Below are 16,761 nucleotides of genomic sequence, written 5' to 3' on the forward strand. Positions count from 1 at the left end.
TTTTCTTTTTTTTTTAAATAGACCCAGTTCCACGGTGAATTAAGACTCTAGCATCATTGTGCCCATTTAATTTCCCAAAAATTTGAGAGCTTAAAGTTGTGACGCTTACCATCTTGCCACTACAGCACTCTCACTAACTATTTTCCAAAACTTTTGGGAAATAAAACTGGGTTTATTACCACTAATTCGATTGGAATTCGCTCAAAATCAATGTTCAATTATTTTTACAAAGCATTCTGTAAGTATTTATAAATCTCTCAATTCAAATCACAAAGAGAGGGAAGATTTATCGAGGTCGGGCCCCCATGTAACTAAATGTAACCACCCAAGCTTAACTACCACGGCCGTCCCCTCCTTTATGAAATATTATATTTAATTATTTGTTTAATTGTAATTTATTTTTTTTAAATAATTTCCCATAGTAATTAAAATATAAGCTTGAAAAATTAATTTGAAACCTAAAATTTATACATACACACAACAAACTACATATATTACATGAGGTTTAGCAAATTTATAATATTCACATAACATCTTAATAAGAAAAACTAAACAACTAATTTCATAAGTTAAAGCTTTCATTTTGCTCATGTGTAAATTTCGTAGATTGAGCCCTTATAATTGGACCCTTCATATCATCCAATGTGTCTTGTGCTCGTGGTGTTACACCAAAGTATCTTTTGCTTGTGGTCAGCTCTTCAAATACCTTCTAAGGAAAATTTACCAAACCCTAACTTAGTAATCAAAGCAAATTTAAAAATTTTAAACTTTCTATTATTCTTTTCAATGTTAAACATAGTAGAGTAATCATCATTGTCTTAATTAATTAGGTTCAAAAATAAATTTGAATTAAGTTTGAACAAGATTCGAACCTCATATTATATGTTTGAAACTAGGTTCAAAATTCTATTTCAAAGATAATAATCAAACTCTAGGTTTGAAAAAGAAGTTCTAAATGAGTTTGATCAAAGTTTGAACCCAAAATTATAAGTTCAAATCTTATTTGAACTTATGTTCTAACATAGCTTCAAACCTCTATTTTAAAGATAATGTTTGAAATCTAGGTTTGTAAAATAAAGTTCAAATTAGGTTCAAACAAAGTTTGCTGACATAATGAGATTCAAACAACTTAGTTACCCTCTGGTTATTAAACCAAAATTTAAAGTTCAAACAAACTTTGAACTAGGTTGTTTGAATGTTATATTAAGTGTTTGAATATTATTTAAATTTTCATATAAGGCCATCCCTTAAAAAAAACTAAGAAATATTTCACCAAGTAATAACATAAGAGAATTATTTATTAAAGTATACTTAAGGGGATTTACGTACATACTACTTTATATCATGCTATCTACATATATAATACCCACAACTTTATATTCCATGCCTACACCCATATATCAAATATGGGTGCAAGGAATAAAATATTAAAGTTTATATGGTGATATGAGTGGTAGAAATGAAATATAGGAGTAACATACTTGATATTAAAGTTGTCTATGTGTGATAGGCATGAAATATTAAACTTTTGGGTGTTAGATATATAAATAACATGATATATAGAGTGGTACGTATGAAAATCCCCAATATATTTATTATGTGCTAAAAAATTTACAATGGTAGAGTGTACATTTTATATTTTAGCTTTTGACAAAAAATACAGCACACATAGAAATCAACTAAGTCTATAAAATATAAACAAATAACATATAACACAAATGTGACATCAAGTCTATAAAAGTAAAACATAAATAAATATTTCACAATTAACTTAAAATATATAACTAACCTAAATGGAGAGTAATTGTAATTCAAAAAGCATTATCAAACAACACACCTTGCGGCTCTAGGTTCCACCACGAGGTGGTCTGGACATCTCGAGGCTCTAGATTCTAGCACAAAATGACCAAATGATATTGCATTAGGGAGAAATGCATACCTTTTATATAGCTCTATTATGCATTGGGTATTAAGGAATGGATACCATTTTAGTTCTCTTTCTTTAACATATGAAACTGTTAAAAAATGAAATGAACAAAAGAAAAGATTTAAAACATATGACAAAATAGACAATTGAGAAAAGTATAAAACAATGCAATATATATATATTATTTTTAAAAACTAAATACATAAAGTAATGAGTAACATACATCTTCATAATTTCTCTTCTAAATTTTCTTTGAAATCTTCATTTTCTTTTCTCTAGTAAACATTTTATAAATGAAATGAAAAGAAAATTAACACCAAATAAGAGATGCAATACAAATAGCATATTCATGTTATAAAGATAAATGTTTAAAATAAACATAAATCCATATATAATCATTCACTTCAATTTTAACATTAAAAAACTCAAAAAGCCTAATAATTTAATAATATCCTAATTTTGTATCTTCCAATAATACATCCCCAAATCCTTCTTCACTGAAACCTTCCACCTCAAATGCACCAACTTCCTCAATTCAAGCACTTTGTCATCATCACATACATCATTCCATGTTTTTCTAAAAGATTCTACTAGCAGTTTGCACTCCTTATAATCTTGTAGTAGGGTAACACATAGCTTATGATATGATGGTAACTTGTAACCTGGTCGAATAGCGGCTATGAAAATAATGGCCTTTTGTGCAAAAGATGAGTTCAAAGCATTAAAGGGTATATAACTATAATAAAATCATCTAGTTACGGCTAAATTAACACGGTGTATAACATCTTTAGATGTCATAACACTTTTCAATGATGTTTGAGATCCAGGTTTTGTTCTGAGTGTAAAAACATTATCAATCTCATCTATCGTCCTCTTTCCCTTATTAGTGCTTGTATGATGTGCATCTGAGCTCTGAGATTTTGGTAGTGAAGATGAACCTCTCTCTTCTTCTTCTACTTCCCCTTCTAATATAGCTGCACTTTCATCTAAATGTTCTTTTTTCTATTGTTTCCTCTTTGATAATTCATTCAAATTCTCTTGCATTTGGTATCGGATATCATGTGAGACCATTTTACAAGCAACAATATTTTTTTTAATCCCAACTAGGTTTTGTTTCATCCTATTAATCATTCCACCCTTATAAATAACCCCACAATAAAGACAACTAAGTTGTCTCTTTCCATCAGCTGTTCTGGACTCACTAAAATGATTCCAAGCAATATCTAATTTCTCTCACATGTTATGAGGAAAAGATGCAGGCTGACTTCTTGGTGGATCCATTTTAAAAGAAAATTGTAATCAATTAGTACAAAACCTGAATCTTGATATAACAAAATTAAAATGATAACCACTAAAATATTTCCTTCATAAATATTGTCATGTTAACACTTAACAGTTAAGTTAACACTATGCATAACCAAGGAATCTCTTAAAAATTTTCTATCACACAACATAAAAATTTATATCAAACGAAAATTAGGAGAATTACTAAATCCAAATAATCTAACTCATCAAATAACCATTCATATCAACTGATTTCAAATGATGAGAATTCCATAGAACAAAATGCAAAAAAATTCAGTAAGAGCTTTAACTTATCATCTTCACAATATGTCTGTTTGTCCAAAAAATACGTCATAATTCAAATCACTCACTCCATTTACTGTGCTCACAATTTATGGAGGTTGTTAGAGTATACCGAAAAATATAAATAGCTTATCCGGTTCCTTGTACCTGAGAATAGTTGTGTGAGCATTATCTCTGTTATCTTGTCAGCCTGCCTCACTGTCTCTGGCAGCTAAGGAAGGATTTGCTCCCTAAGTTATACTTTATATATTGTAGCATTGGGGGAGCTGGGGGCATTAATGAACTATGAATCATTCGGAGCCATTTACATTTTCTTCTCTGCTTGTCTTCTAACCTTTGATTGCAGGTTGTTTACATGGTATAAGAGAGAGTGATTCAGTGAAGCTTTGAATGGCAAATCCTGAATCGACTTCCTCCGCGATGTCTGCTTCAGAGTCGGCATCGTCTCTCTCGGCGGCAATGTCGGAGATTACTATCCCTTCTTCGTTAAAATTTCTCATGAGCAACTTGAAGAACATTGTTTCTATTTCTCTCACTAATGAAAACTATCCTATTTGGCTCCTTCAAGTGTTCAATTTGTTTTCGGCAAATGGTTTTGAGGGTTACTTGGCTGGAACTGTTTCTTCTCCGGCGGAGTCCGACACCCAGGATCTACGGCTCTGGAAACTGGTAGATCAAAATCTTGTATCTGCTCTAATGTACACCATTTCTACCTCTATTCTGCCTTATATCCTCTCTCTTTCTACTGCTCATGAGATCTGGATGACATTAGAGAATCGTCTTCAGCCGACGAACCGCTCTCGTGTGATTTAACTTAAAAATCAACTGCATCATATACATATGAAGGAATCAACAATGAAGGAATATTTAGCTCAGATCAAAGCCATAGTTGATAATATTGCTGCTTCGGGTGGACACATATATGTTGAAGATATCATTCTTCATACCTTAAATGGCCTTCCGTCTATTTACAATCCTTTTAAATCAGCCATTCGCACAATTCAAGGCTCTATTAGCTTGGATACTCTGTATCCTTATCTGTGCAGTGAGGAGATAAATTTGCACAATGAGAAGCTGAAGGATTCTCAGCTTCCTTCAGAACATTCGGCCCTGTGGACAAACCGCTTCAATACAAGTCATGGTCGATCTGCCTCGCGAGGTCGAGGCAGAGGAGCTTCCTTCAGGACAAATAATGTCGGACCTATCTTGAACAGCCCGTCAGCTTCTCAGAGTTATCCTGTTTGCAGTCCATCCGTCTGGTGTTCATCCAACATGCCAAATCTGCGACAAGGTTGGCCATGTTGCACTTAACTGTTGACATCGATGCAATATGCAGTATGCTCTAGCAAATTCCACGAACTCAGCTCCTCGTACGTATCTTACTAACTCAAACAGTGGGTTAAATGCTCCAGTCACTGAATGGGTGCTCGATATAGGTGCTTTGACTCATCTTACACCTAATGCAAATCAGTTACAAATGTCCACACCTTATTTTGGTCTGGATTCTGTCACTATTGCAAGTGGTGGAACCTTACCTATACATCAGTCCGGGCAAGAAATCCTTCCTCTTCCTGATACAAATCGTAAGCTACATCTTAAAAATCTGCTTCATGTTCCATTGCTTTCTCATAATCTTCTTTCCATTCATCAGTTAACATCTGACAATAATTGCTCAATCTTGTTTGATGCTCATGGTATTCTTATCAAGGACCTCTCGGACAATATTGTTTTTCTTCGTGGTAAATCACAAGATGGACTCTATCCACTTCGCTCCACGTCCAACTGTTCTTGGTCAGCCTTTCATTCAACTGTTAGATCGACTGCTTCGTGGCATGCTCGTTTGGGGCATCCAAGTATTAGTACTTTAAGGACATTAGCTTATATAGTACCCGCAATATGTACTCCCCTACTACTTTTGTTTGCTCTTTTTGTAATGTGGCTAAAAGTCACAAACTGCCCTTCTCTTTATCTCAAAGCAATGTACTTCAACCTTTTCAATTAATACACTCAGATGTTTGGGGACCTGCACCTGTTCCTTCTTTAAATGGTTTCCGATACTACATTGTCTTTATAGATGATTATACTCGTTATACTTGGCTTTATTTGTTACATTCCAAAGATGAAGTTTACTTAAAATTTCAACATTTCTTTCATCTCATACACAATGCCTTTAAAACTTCAATTCAAACAATTCGAACTGATGGAGGAGATGAATATTCAAGTCACCAATTTAAGAATTTCTTGCTTCAACATGGAATTACTCATTAGTTCAGCTGTCCTTATACACCAGAACAAAATGGTCTTGCAGAACTCAAGCATCGTCATCTACTGGAAACTGCTCGTGCTCTACTTCATGCTTCCAAACTTCCTTATAAATTTTGGGCTGAAGCTTTCATGACGTCCAATTATCTAATTAATATTTTACCTACTAAAGCACGTAACCTTAACATACCTTATCAATTTCTTCATCATTCTCTACCCTCCTACTCGCATCTACGAACTTTTGGTTGTTTATGTTTTCCCTGGCTTCAACCAATGTCACAACACAAATTCTCTCCTCGCTCTCAAGAATGTATTTTTCTTGGTTACTCCTCCATACACAAAGGTTATCGTTGCTTCAATATTCTTACCAATAAAGTCCTTGTTTCTCGCCATGTTCTATTTTATGAGCATATATTTCCATATTCATCTTCTCTGCATACTCCACCCACTGTCCCCGTATCACCACCTCAAAATCCCTTGTTACTTACTCCAATTTCAATTTCCACTCCTCTACACTCCACCCAATCCTTGCCTATTTCTACTAACCAGCAACTATCACATATCAATTTTCCTTCTTCACCTCAATCTCCTCATGAGTCATCAACTTCCATGACTTCCTCATCTACTTTACCTACAGCTGTTCCTCCTTCCATAATTACATATACTCAACCTCCTGTTCACCATATGTTAACAAGGCAGAAGACTGGACATTCAAAATCGAAGGTTATATTTGATTTGCTCACGGTTCCCTGTTCACCTGTTATTCCAACCTCTTACAATCAAGCAATTAAATCTGAATGTTGGCTAAAAGCAATGTCAGATGAATTTCTAGCGCTTCAGCAAAAAGGGACTTGGAGTTTACAATCACCACCACTCAACAAACCATTTTTAGGTTGCAAATGGATCTTCAAACTAAAAACTACACCTGATGGAAAAATTGATCGGTATAAAGCAAGGATGGTAGCACAAGGTTTTGATCAAGAGCATGGTGTCAATTTCACTGAGACGTTCAGTCCGGTTGCCAAGTTACCTACCATTCGGCTATTATTGCTACTTGCACTTCATCATAACTGGCAAACTCTACAATTTGACATTTCAAATGCTTTTCTATATAGAGACCTTCATGAGGAAGTCTATATGAAGCAACCTCCTGGTTTTGCCGATACAACTCATCCACATTATGTCTGTCGTCTCCACAAAGCCATTTATGGGCTTAAACAAGCATCACGACAATGGTATAATAAACTCACTACCTTTCTAATTCAGTTCGGCTTTGTCTTCAGCAAAGCTGATCATTCGCTGCTCATTTACCGCAAGGATTCGATCACTCTACCTCCTCATTTATGTGGATGACTTGTTACTCACTTGTAATCACACTCCTACCATAGATCAACTGTTGCTGCAACTTAAGAATACTTTTTCTCTTAAGCAACTCGGTACAGTTGACACTTTTCTCGGTATTCAAGTCAAGCGGCTACCTGGTGCTATCATCCTGCATCAAACCAAATATGCCAATGATCTTCTTCATTCAGCTGGATTTTCCAACTGCACTTTGGTTCCTACACCTATTACTATGAAGCCAACCAAAACTGCTGTTGCTCAACAGCCATTTTCTGATCCAAAACTCTATCGCCATTTAGCTGGCTCGCTAAACTACCTTACCATCACACGTCCAGATATTGCATCCGCTGTGAATTCCATTTGTCAGCATATGCATGCACCTACGAATGCAGATTTTCTTGCTATTAAGAGGCTCTTACGGTATATACAGGGAACCAAATCCTTCGGCCTTCCGTTAACACCCGGCAAACTCCAACTCACAACATTTGTTGATGCCGATTGGGCTTCAGATACAGTCTATCGTAAATCAGTTACTGGATTCTGTACTTATCTAGGATCGACTCTTGTTTCTTGGTTTGTTAAAAAGCAATTTACCATGGCCAAATCTTTGACTGAGGCGGAATATAGAGCACTCTCTTCTGCAGTTTCTGATATCCTTTGGCTTCGTCGTTTACTGGATGATCTATCCTTATTTCAGTCTGAGCCTACAACAATTTTTTGTGACAATACTTCTGCTATTGCGTTAGCTCACAATCCTGTTTTCCACTCTCGCACGAAGCATATTAAGATTGACTATCATTTTATAAGTCAACATATACAGCTTAAAGCTGTCTCGATTTGTCACATTCATTCCACGGATCAAATAGCGGATATTCTTACTAAGCAATTATCCCCTCTTCACTTCTCGCTCTTAAGGGACAAACTCACCATTCGATCCTCCAATGCTGAGTTTGAGGGGGACCGTTAGAATATACCGACAAATATAAATAGCTTATCCGGTTCCTTGTACCTGAGAATAGTTGTGTGAGCATTATCTCTGTTATCTTGTTAGCCTGCCTCACTGTCTCTGGCGGCTAAGGCAGGATTTGCTCCCTAAGTTATACTTTATATATTGTAGCATTGGGGGAGCTGGGGGCATTAATGAACTATGAATCATTCAGAGCCATTTACGTTTTCTTCTCTGCTTGTCTTCTAACCTTTGATTGCAGGTTGTTTACTGAGGTCACGTACAACACAACCATAGAATATCAAATAGATAAGTAATGAAAAACCATAGAATAAGTAATGAACAAACATAGAATATCAAATAGAAATATTAATTCGAAATTATAGCAATCCAACATGTCCAAGAAATTGAGAACAAATAATAAGCTAAGAAATAATGGAACTATAGAAGAAATAAAAGCCAGTCTTTTAGATTATACAAGGCAATGCCATGCTTTCCAATTGGAGACGAGGACAAAAGATAAAACAATGGAGGCCATATGGGAGAAACTGTGTTGACAGCCATAAGAGTGAATCCTCTCTAATGGGGATGATGACAAAGATGGGGAGACAAAAGGTCAAAGTGCTGGTGAAGATGAGCTTTATTTGAACAGTAAAATCTTTGTTTGGGCAGACATTTGCATTTTCTAATCTTTGTTTGGACAGATATTGCAACCTAGAAACAATTATTTTAGAAAAGAACTGATAATCTAAATACAATAACCAACAAAATTGCAATCCATCATAAACTTCCTTCACAAACATTTAAAAAAAAAAACTTACGAAAACTTACATCTATTCATGCAAACACAGAGAGGTTTGTCGAGTCTAGTTCGCAAACGATCAGATGAATAATGGCGAATAGGAGAAGAGAATGTTGAAGAAGAATAATGGCGCTCGTTTAGTCTGGTTCGCAAACGACCGAATGTCGTGAACATGAAGTTTCGTGACTTTCGTCTGCTCACGCAAATACAGAGAGGTAGAGGGAATAGAATTATATTATTAGGTTTTTATTCTTCACTTCGCTCATATACTACTTGATCCAAATCCTACGGCTAAGGTTGTGTTTAAACAAAACCACAATTTTTTAAAACTTGCGCTGCTTCATCTGTTATTCGGTCGGACCATCAGGTCAACCGATTCAACAACTATTTTGGGAAGTGCTAGAACCAACCGGCCGACCAGTTCACAGTTCAACCGGTTGAACTGACCGGTCCGGTCCGATTTTAAAAACCTTGGTAAATTTAGTCATAATATAAAAAAAACTCTATCATACAGTCCTTATTGATCCTCTTAATCATATATGGCTTATCAAATATCTGAGTGGCTTCAAGATGCCAGAATCGAGTTATATTGCACTCATTAAAATCATCTCATTGAGCCACTTGATCTGATTATGAGCACGTCATAATAGGAGAATTTTTTTTTCAAATATGTCTCACGTGTTTGATTTGAGCTCATTTTGAGTGAAATAAGACCACTTGTAGTGTTGAAGGGTTCACCTAATTGTAAATACGTTGAGTTCGACTACACATTTGTTGAAATAGAAGTTCAGATAATCCCAAATTTATTAATTTTTGAAAGTTTTAAATGCAAATATGGCCTATCATTAATATGTATTATGAAAAATATAAAATCAAATTTCACAAAACATTAACTGAAAGAATTTTGGCCTCGAAATTTCGTCGAGATTCGTGTGTTTTCTATTTATCACCTTCAATCAATGGATTGAAACATCTATCACAATTGCCAAAGTAAATCGAACAGTAATCTGCTTGATCTACCAAAACTTGTGCACCAGTATCTACATAGGATTTCCATCCACCCCAACCTCCATCTTTTAATGATTTATTTAGAAAAAAAAATCATTAATTACAGTGAAATCCGAGCTTCTTCTCCTTGCTGCTCTCACTATCTCTCCGGAAACTCTCTTGAAGAATCGCCGATGGACATGGATACGGTGACCCTACATGGATTCGATCATGCGCCTGCGGCATTCATCGGTAAGTGAATCTCGTCTTTGAATCGCTATCGGACGATGGCCATTTTCTGCCGCAGGATCTCTAGTCAGCGGTAGCCGGAGCTTTGGGGGAAGGCCGATGGGTTCCGGATTCGATGATGCTTAACTTTGTTTGATTCTGGAATTCCGGTTAATTATGGAGTTCATGCTTCTGCAGGCGATCCCTTGACCTTAACGGAGAATGCTCACTCTTCCGCCTTGGTGACCTTCGAGGACTTAGTAGATAGTGGGGTGATGTCTCCGATGTCAACGGCTGAGATGGGTGAGATAATCCTTGGTCCGTCGATTGGAAATGGAGCTGAGTTGGAAACAGGTGGTGCGCCGGTGGGAGGGAGATCGGAGGCTACAGCTGCAACAAAGCTTCAGAAGGTTTACAGGAGTTATCGCACTCGGCGGAGGCTGGCGGATACCGCTGTCCTCGCAGAAGAACTCTGGTAGGTTGACCTGTTTCACATCGGTTCGGTCTTTCTTTCCTTTTTTTAAAACGTATTTTTCAAGGATGTTGTAAATATGTATCTTCCTTAATCCGGGTGCTCTGTAAAGGTGGCAAGCTCTTGATTTCGCTCGTCTGAATCATAGCACGATTTCTTTTTTTGACTATTCGAAACCAGAATCGGCGATCTCGCGCTGGAACCGCATAAGCATTATTGCTTCAAAGGTTAGATCTTTCATTTTGTTTAGTTTTCCCTCTACAATTTTAAGATTATTTGCATTGTACTTTAATTAATTTATGGGGGAGCATTATAGTACTAATAACCGAGATTGTTTTGTTTTCGGCAGGTTGGTCAGGGATTATCCAAGGATAGCAAGGCTCTAAAGCTGGCCTTTCAGCACTGGATTGAAGCTGTAGGTTCTATCGCTCCGATTCTTTTTATTATTATTATTATTATTTATTTTCTTTTACTTTTGGCTACTTGCGCTGAATTCTATAGATTGCTGCGGGATTGTTATTATTACTTTCAGTAGAATAATTATCCTTCAGATGCATAGGCTTCAGGTAGCATATATAATATGGCATCAAAGGCCTGTACGTGGCTATATCACGTTTTAATATAATTTGAACTTATTTTCTAAAAGATTAATTTAATTCCATTTTATTTGTTTTCTACTAGTGTCCTCTTATAGAAGAAGTTATGGATTTAAAGCTGGCCGTAGATACTGAGAATGAATTACGCTTAATTTGCACTATATTGAAATTATTTTCCTTCGATCCTCAAATACTACAGATTGAAGTTAACGGTGTTGAGGCTTTTTTTTGTTTACTTTTCTGTATAGATTGATCCAAGACATCGCTATGGGCACAATCTTCATTTTTACTATGAAAAATGGTGTGATAGTGATGCTGGCCAGCCCTTCTTTTACTGGTGAGTTCTTCCCCATTTAGTTTGATTCTAATTACATCATGATTATACTCTAGTTGTGTTATCTCCAACTGCCAATGTCTGCTTTCCTCATCATGGCCTTCCATTCACTTTGGATTGCCTGCTTCAATCTAACCAAAATCAAAGTGGCTTAGGCAAAAGAAGCTGATGGTGATGTAACTTGATTCCTATTTCTAATGTGATTATACATATGGACTGAATGATTGTGCGCTTTCAAGTTTGCAATATGTAGCATCAATTTCATTTGATAGAAGTCAATAATCATTTACTAAATTATAAATGTTTAAATAGTAATTTTCTAAATTGAACTCTTAGTATTTCAATTTTGTAGTGATGTGTTTTTGGCTTGCATGAAAGTAGAGGCACAACAACAACAACAACATCAAGCCTTAAGGCCGTTATCCCATTACGTGGAGTCCATTATGTCTTGTTAAGAGTCAAATTCTCATTTAAATTTGATAAAAAAAAAGTAATTTCTAATATTTTCTAGCCAACTCTTTTTAGGTCTATCTCTACCTTTCTTGAAATAGGTCAAATCCAATTCATCTACTCTCCTAACCCGATCGTTGAAAGGCTGATGTTTTATGTGTCCAAACCATCTAAGGTGACTCTCTCTAATCTTATCTGCCACTAGAGCTATTCCAACCTTTTCTCATACATGCTCATTTCTCTCACATAGAAAAAGCACAATTTTTCAGCTGCTAAAGCTGGCTTTGATGCGTCTCCCCTTTCAGTGGATGGTATCCTACGATCTATGCAACAAAGAGTATTGAACGTTGGCCTAGGGTGACTGGAACTTGCGTGGAATCTGGTATATCCATCCTGCTGTAGTTGGCAAGTTGGAATCCAATCCACATGTAGTTGTGAGCTCACCTTCTGGTTTGCCACTGGTTGATAGGATGACTACATGTTTAGGTGGTTGTCAATTTCTGCTTCTGTTAAAATCCACCTCCGTTAAAGCCGAACCTATTAATCCTAAGACATTAAATAAACTCAATTATTTAGTCTAATCAGTTACATGCTGAAGGTATTCCCCTCTCCTAGAAAAAAAAGACTTGCCGAGAATTAATAAACAAAATTGTCATCTAGTATGAGCTTTAGATTAGTTTATGCTTTGATTGATTGATGTTCAGTTGAAATTAGCTTTGCTAGCGTGTTAATGATAAATAGCTCTGCCGTTTTGAACCAGTAGATTGAGGAACATGAGGGGAAGAATAGAAATGTGTACATAACTGCTTTTGATTATTGTATATGAAATACAACATAAGAATTATATTCTCTGCCAAATTTACAGTTTCTAATTGGAATGTTTTTAAGATGCGTAGGTTGGATCTTGGTGATGGAAAAAATGTGGAACTGAAGGAATGCCCTAGGTCATTACTTCGACAACAATGCATAAAATATTTGGGCCCTGTGCGTTCTCCAACTCAACTCCTAACTATGAGCATTACCCATATAATTTTGTGCATTTTCAAGCTGATGTCAAGAACTGATATCCTTGTGTTTTCACTTAAACGTTTTAATTTTTTGAAAGGGTGTAGCCAATTAATCATTTTCCTTATGAATGCCAATGGTGAGGTTCTGGAATGTGGATAATGAATACAGCTTTATCTTTCTGCATTCTAGGAAAATATTTCATTTCTTCTTGTAGATTAATGTAATCTTACTAAGATTTTAATTGAAAAAAATATGTATGAAAAATTAATCTTAGCCTACTGCAAAAGTGTTAATTCAATTTTTATTTGGTACCAAGTGGGAAGAAGTGTTGGACGCCATTGTTTTGAAAAACAATTAACTATTTAGAGTGAATGTTGTTCTGGCGCTTGGTTCATTTAACATAGTATTGTTCCTATAAAGTGATATGACCTGTTTTCAAATTTTTCTCTAAATCTAGTTTCAAGTATGATGAAAACACAATGAGCTTGACGGCCACTTTTATGTCTCTCTCGTAACGAGCACTTTTATGTTTCTCTTGTAGCGAATACATTGGGACTTTGAGATATCAGAATTACTTATAACTTATAGGTTTTTTTTCTCAAATAAATTGAATTTCTAGATGTTTTCACATAACTTCTACTTAACATGTTCATACATCATATCTCAACTAACTTCCGGCTTATATATTTTAGACTTGTTTAGTTTATTGAAAAAGGAGTGTGAAGTATTTCAAATGCACGGAATTCAAAATTTTGGGGTTTGATTTGATGAAAAAGAAACTCAGAGTAAAATTTGTTGAATTTATTTTTTACTTCATAGTTCATTTTTTATGTAGTCTAAACTCGATCGTTTTCCAACGAATTCCTTTTACACCTCAAGCATCGCTAGCCACCACCCCATCATCATCACCAGTCATTGCCCCCACCTGTCATCGCCGGCTATTGTCACCACCTCTAGTCGCCACTGCCACCCGCTACCTTCGCTAGTCTCCTAGCCACAACCACCGCATCCACCTTTGTCGACCACTGCCCACTACCCGCCATTGCTACCCATCGACCACCAACCACCACTAATATTGGTATTTACACTACATTCATTTTATTGTAAGCCATATTGGAAAAAGTAATCATCTGCATTCTTTTTATACTCATTCAAATAATTTCAAACATTTCAAATGCATTGTATTCCTTTTACATTATATTATGTTTTACTTTGCATTCATTTTTTAAGCAAATCAAACAAACCCTTTAAAATAATTTGCGTGTCTTCTCCTTCTGTGTCATTTGAAACTAAGAATTTTTTTTCTTAATATTATGAGCATTCTCAATAGAATATTATAGTATTTTCATATTTCGTTTTATGATATTGTTAAATTCTAATTGAAATATCAAGAAGCTTCACTAGGAACACTTGGGAAGAAAAATTGTTACATCATACCCTAATTTTCTGTCAGACTTGCTATTTGTAAATTAGGGAGAAGAGGTGTTTGTGCCACTCTTCGTTTTTATTGTTGATACCTGGACAGAAAGAACAAAAGTTAAATCATGAGTAATCAATTTCTTAGAACTTCAGTCACTGGTTGAGGAAAAAAAATAGAACTTCAGTCACTGGTAATGAATAATTGATTTTTGGTGATTAAGTTCATACAGAGCAACAAGTAACAACACCGCCTTTTGGTTTCGTTCAGTTTTATCGAATCTCACTACCAATTTGATGTTTACACTGCATCTTACTGCATGTGGACTCACTTTTTTAGCAAGAGCGTGAACACTACGAATATGTGCTAGCTAATGGGAAAATTGTACACAAGCGAACGGCTCAACCTCTAGATACGAAGTGGCCCAAAGGAGCAAAATGGATATTTGTAATGTCTACTTCACGGAGATTATATGCTGGAGTGGTACTATTGGATGCAAATCATTTTTTTCAATAGTTTCTTCTTGTGCTAGGATATTTAATAGATGTAAAAAACAATGGAGTTTGGGCTAGCTAATTTTTTTTTCTCATTACATCCAGAAAAAGAGGGGAATGTTTCAACATTCCAGCTTTCTCGCTGGAGGGAGTACTGTAGTAGCTGGAAGATTCACTGCAGAGGATGGATTTCTTCGAGTAAGATGTACTGGCCTATATTTTAATATTTGTATGTCTGACGAAAGAGGGCAAGCCTAGAGTAACGGCTTAGTTACTTCCATGGTAACTTGAAGCCTGGAATCATGGAAAGTGCCTCTTAACAAATCCTGAGATAAGGCTTCATATATCGACTTCTCCCCCAACTTTGCACTGGCCTGGTGGATATGCCCTTTACTTTTTTTTATATATTTCTATTGATATCTCAATTTTCATAAGCTTTCCAATTATTGTTTTCTATTAGAAAGCTGGTCCTGCTGTTAATGCATGTCATCTACCGTAGTCTTGCCATTTGATCTGATAAGAAAAAAGCCAATTTTTAATGAACTGAACCCCCGCACCCTCTTCCTCCTCTTTCTGTGTCTTATAATATCTCAACTTTCATGAGCTTCCTCATACTTTTTCTATATTACAACGCTGGTCCTTCAGTTGATGCATATTTTATACTGTGTAGTCTTACCATTTGATCATACAAACCATACCTAATCTTTAATGAACTGATGTGACAGCATACTAGTGAGTGTGAACTACATCTCTACTATGTCATTGGATCAGAAAGCTTACTAAACACTTACTTCCCATTTCAACTTTATGATAAACCTACAATTCCGTTGTCTGTTATCAGTTCTATTCATACTTACTACTGCTACATCGGCATATTTTGTGAAATGCAAATGATCCTTGTCTTTGTTGTTTCTCTCTATGGAATTCCTGTGAGTAGAACAGGAATTTATTGTAATTGCGCATTGGATCATAGATTTCTTTTCTCATTTCTCAGGCTTTAGGAACATAGATGCCTGCAATTGGAAAATAAGCTAGTGATCTCTTTAAAGTACTTTCATTGCTTAGTAGTGTTGAGGTGGCATCTATGTTGCATGGATACTCTTATTTACGAGGCATGCTGTATCAGACACGTGTCGGATACGGATACGCTTCCGATACTGCACAGATACGTGTAGGGTACGGCTTTGCCGTGTCCGATTAAAATATTATTTAAATTTGACTAGACACGCGTATCAGATACGCGTGTCCTATTAAAAAAAAAATGGAGCCGCAATTTACCCTATTGTTTTCGGCTTTCCGGCGTTTCCGCTCAATATCCATATTCATTTATGCGGTTGAAACATTTCAAAGAGCTAGGTTTTTCGTTTCCACACAAGTGTTCGTCTTCTTCGTTATAGTTGAAGGAGCGGCTCGATGACGCGAGCATAGAAGCAAACAGGATCATCCTTTGTCTACAAATAGGCTTGACGACGCGAGCATTAAAGTCGATAGGATCATCCTTCGTCGACGGAGCGGCTCGACAACGCGAACAGTGAAGACGACGTGAGCAGTGAAGGTTCGTTTTCTTCGTTCTTCGTTTTCTTAATCATAGGCTCGATATCGAAACTCGGTACTTAGCACTCGGTACTCGGTACCGCTTGGTACTGAACGGTATTGGAACTCAGTATTGCTCGGTACTGGAACTCAGTACCGCTCAATATTGGAACTCGGTACCGCTCGGTATTGGAACTCGGTACCGCTCGGTATTGGAACTAGGTACCGCTCGGTACTGTAACTCGATATTACTCGGTACCGAGCGGTACTGGAACTCGATACTACTCGGTATTGGAACTCGGTACCGCTTGGTATTGGAACTCAGTATCGCTCGGTACTGTAACTCGGTACTACTCGCGCCACCGTGGCATGTAAAA

General features: G+C 36.2%; 1 protein-coding gene across 3 annotated transcripts in view; it reads left to right on the forward strand.

Annotated features, from left to right (window-relative positions):
* Positions 1–9,978: 9,978 nt before the first annotated feature.
* LOC110105750 (IQ domain-containing protein IQM3) overlaps positions 9,979–16,761 on the forward strand; it is a 33,933-nt gene continuing 27,150 nt past the window's right edge. For 2 of the 3 annotated variants that reach the window (XM_028693641.1, XM_020835365.2), the window contains exons 1-8: positions 9,979–10,104; positions 10,279–10,555; positions 10,665–10,779; positions 10,902–10,967; positions 11,397–11,485; positions 12,829–12,916; positions 14,697–14,840; positions 14,957–15,049. In XM_028693641.1, coding sequence (XP_028549474.1) covers positions 10,047–10,104; positions 10,279–10,555; positions 10,665–10,779; positions 10,902–10,967; positions 11,397–11,485; positions 12,829–12,916; positions 14,697–14,840; positions 14,957–15,049 — 930 coding nt within the window. In that variant the 5' untranslated portion in view covers positions 9,979–10,046. The remainder of the gene's footprint in view (positions 10,105–10,278; positions 10,556–10,664; positions 10,780–10,901; positions 10,968–11,396; positions 11,486–12,828; positions 12,917–14,696; positions 14,841–14,956; positions 15,050–16,761) is intronic. The other variant, XM_020835374.2, reaches the window with a different exon arrangement.

This window comes from Dendrobium catenatum, unplaced genomic scaffold (assembly GCF_001605985.2).
Source record: "Dendrobium catenatum unplaced genomic scaffold, ASM160598v2 fragScaff_scaffold_334, whole genome shotgun sequence".
NCBI classification, from domain to species: Eukaryota; Viridiplantae; Streptophyta; class Magnoliopsida; order Asparagales; family Orchidaceae; genus Dendrobium; species Dendrobium catenatum.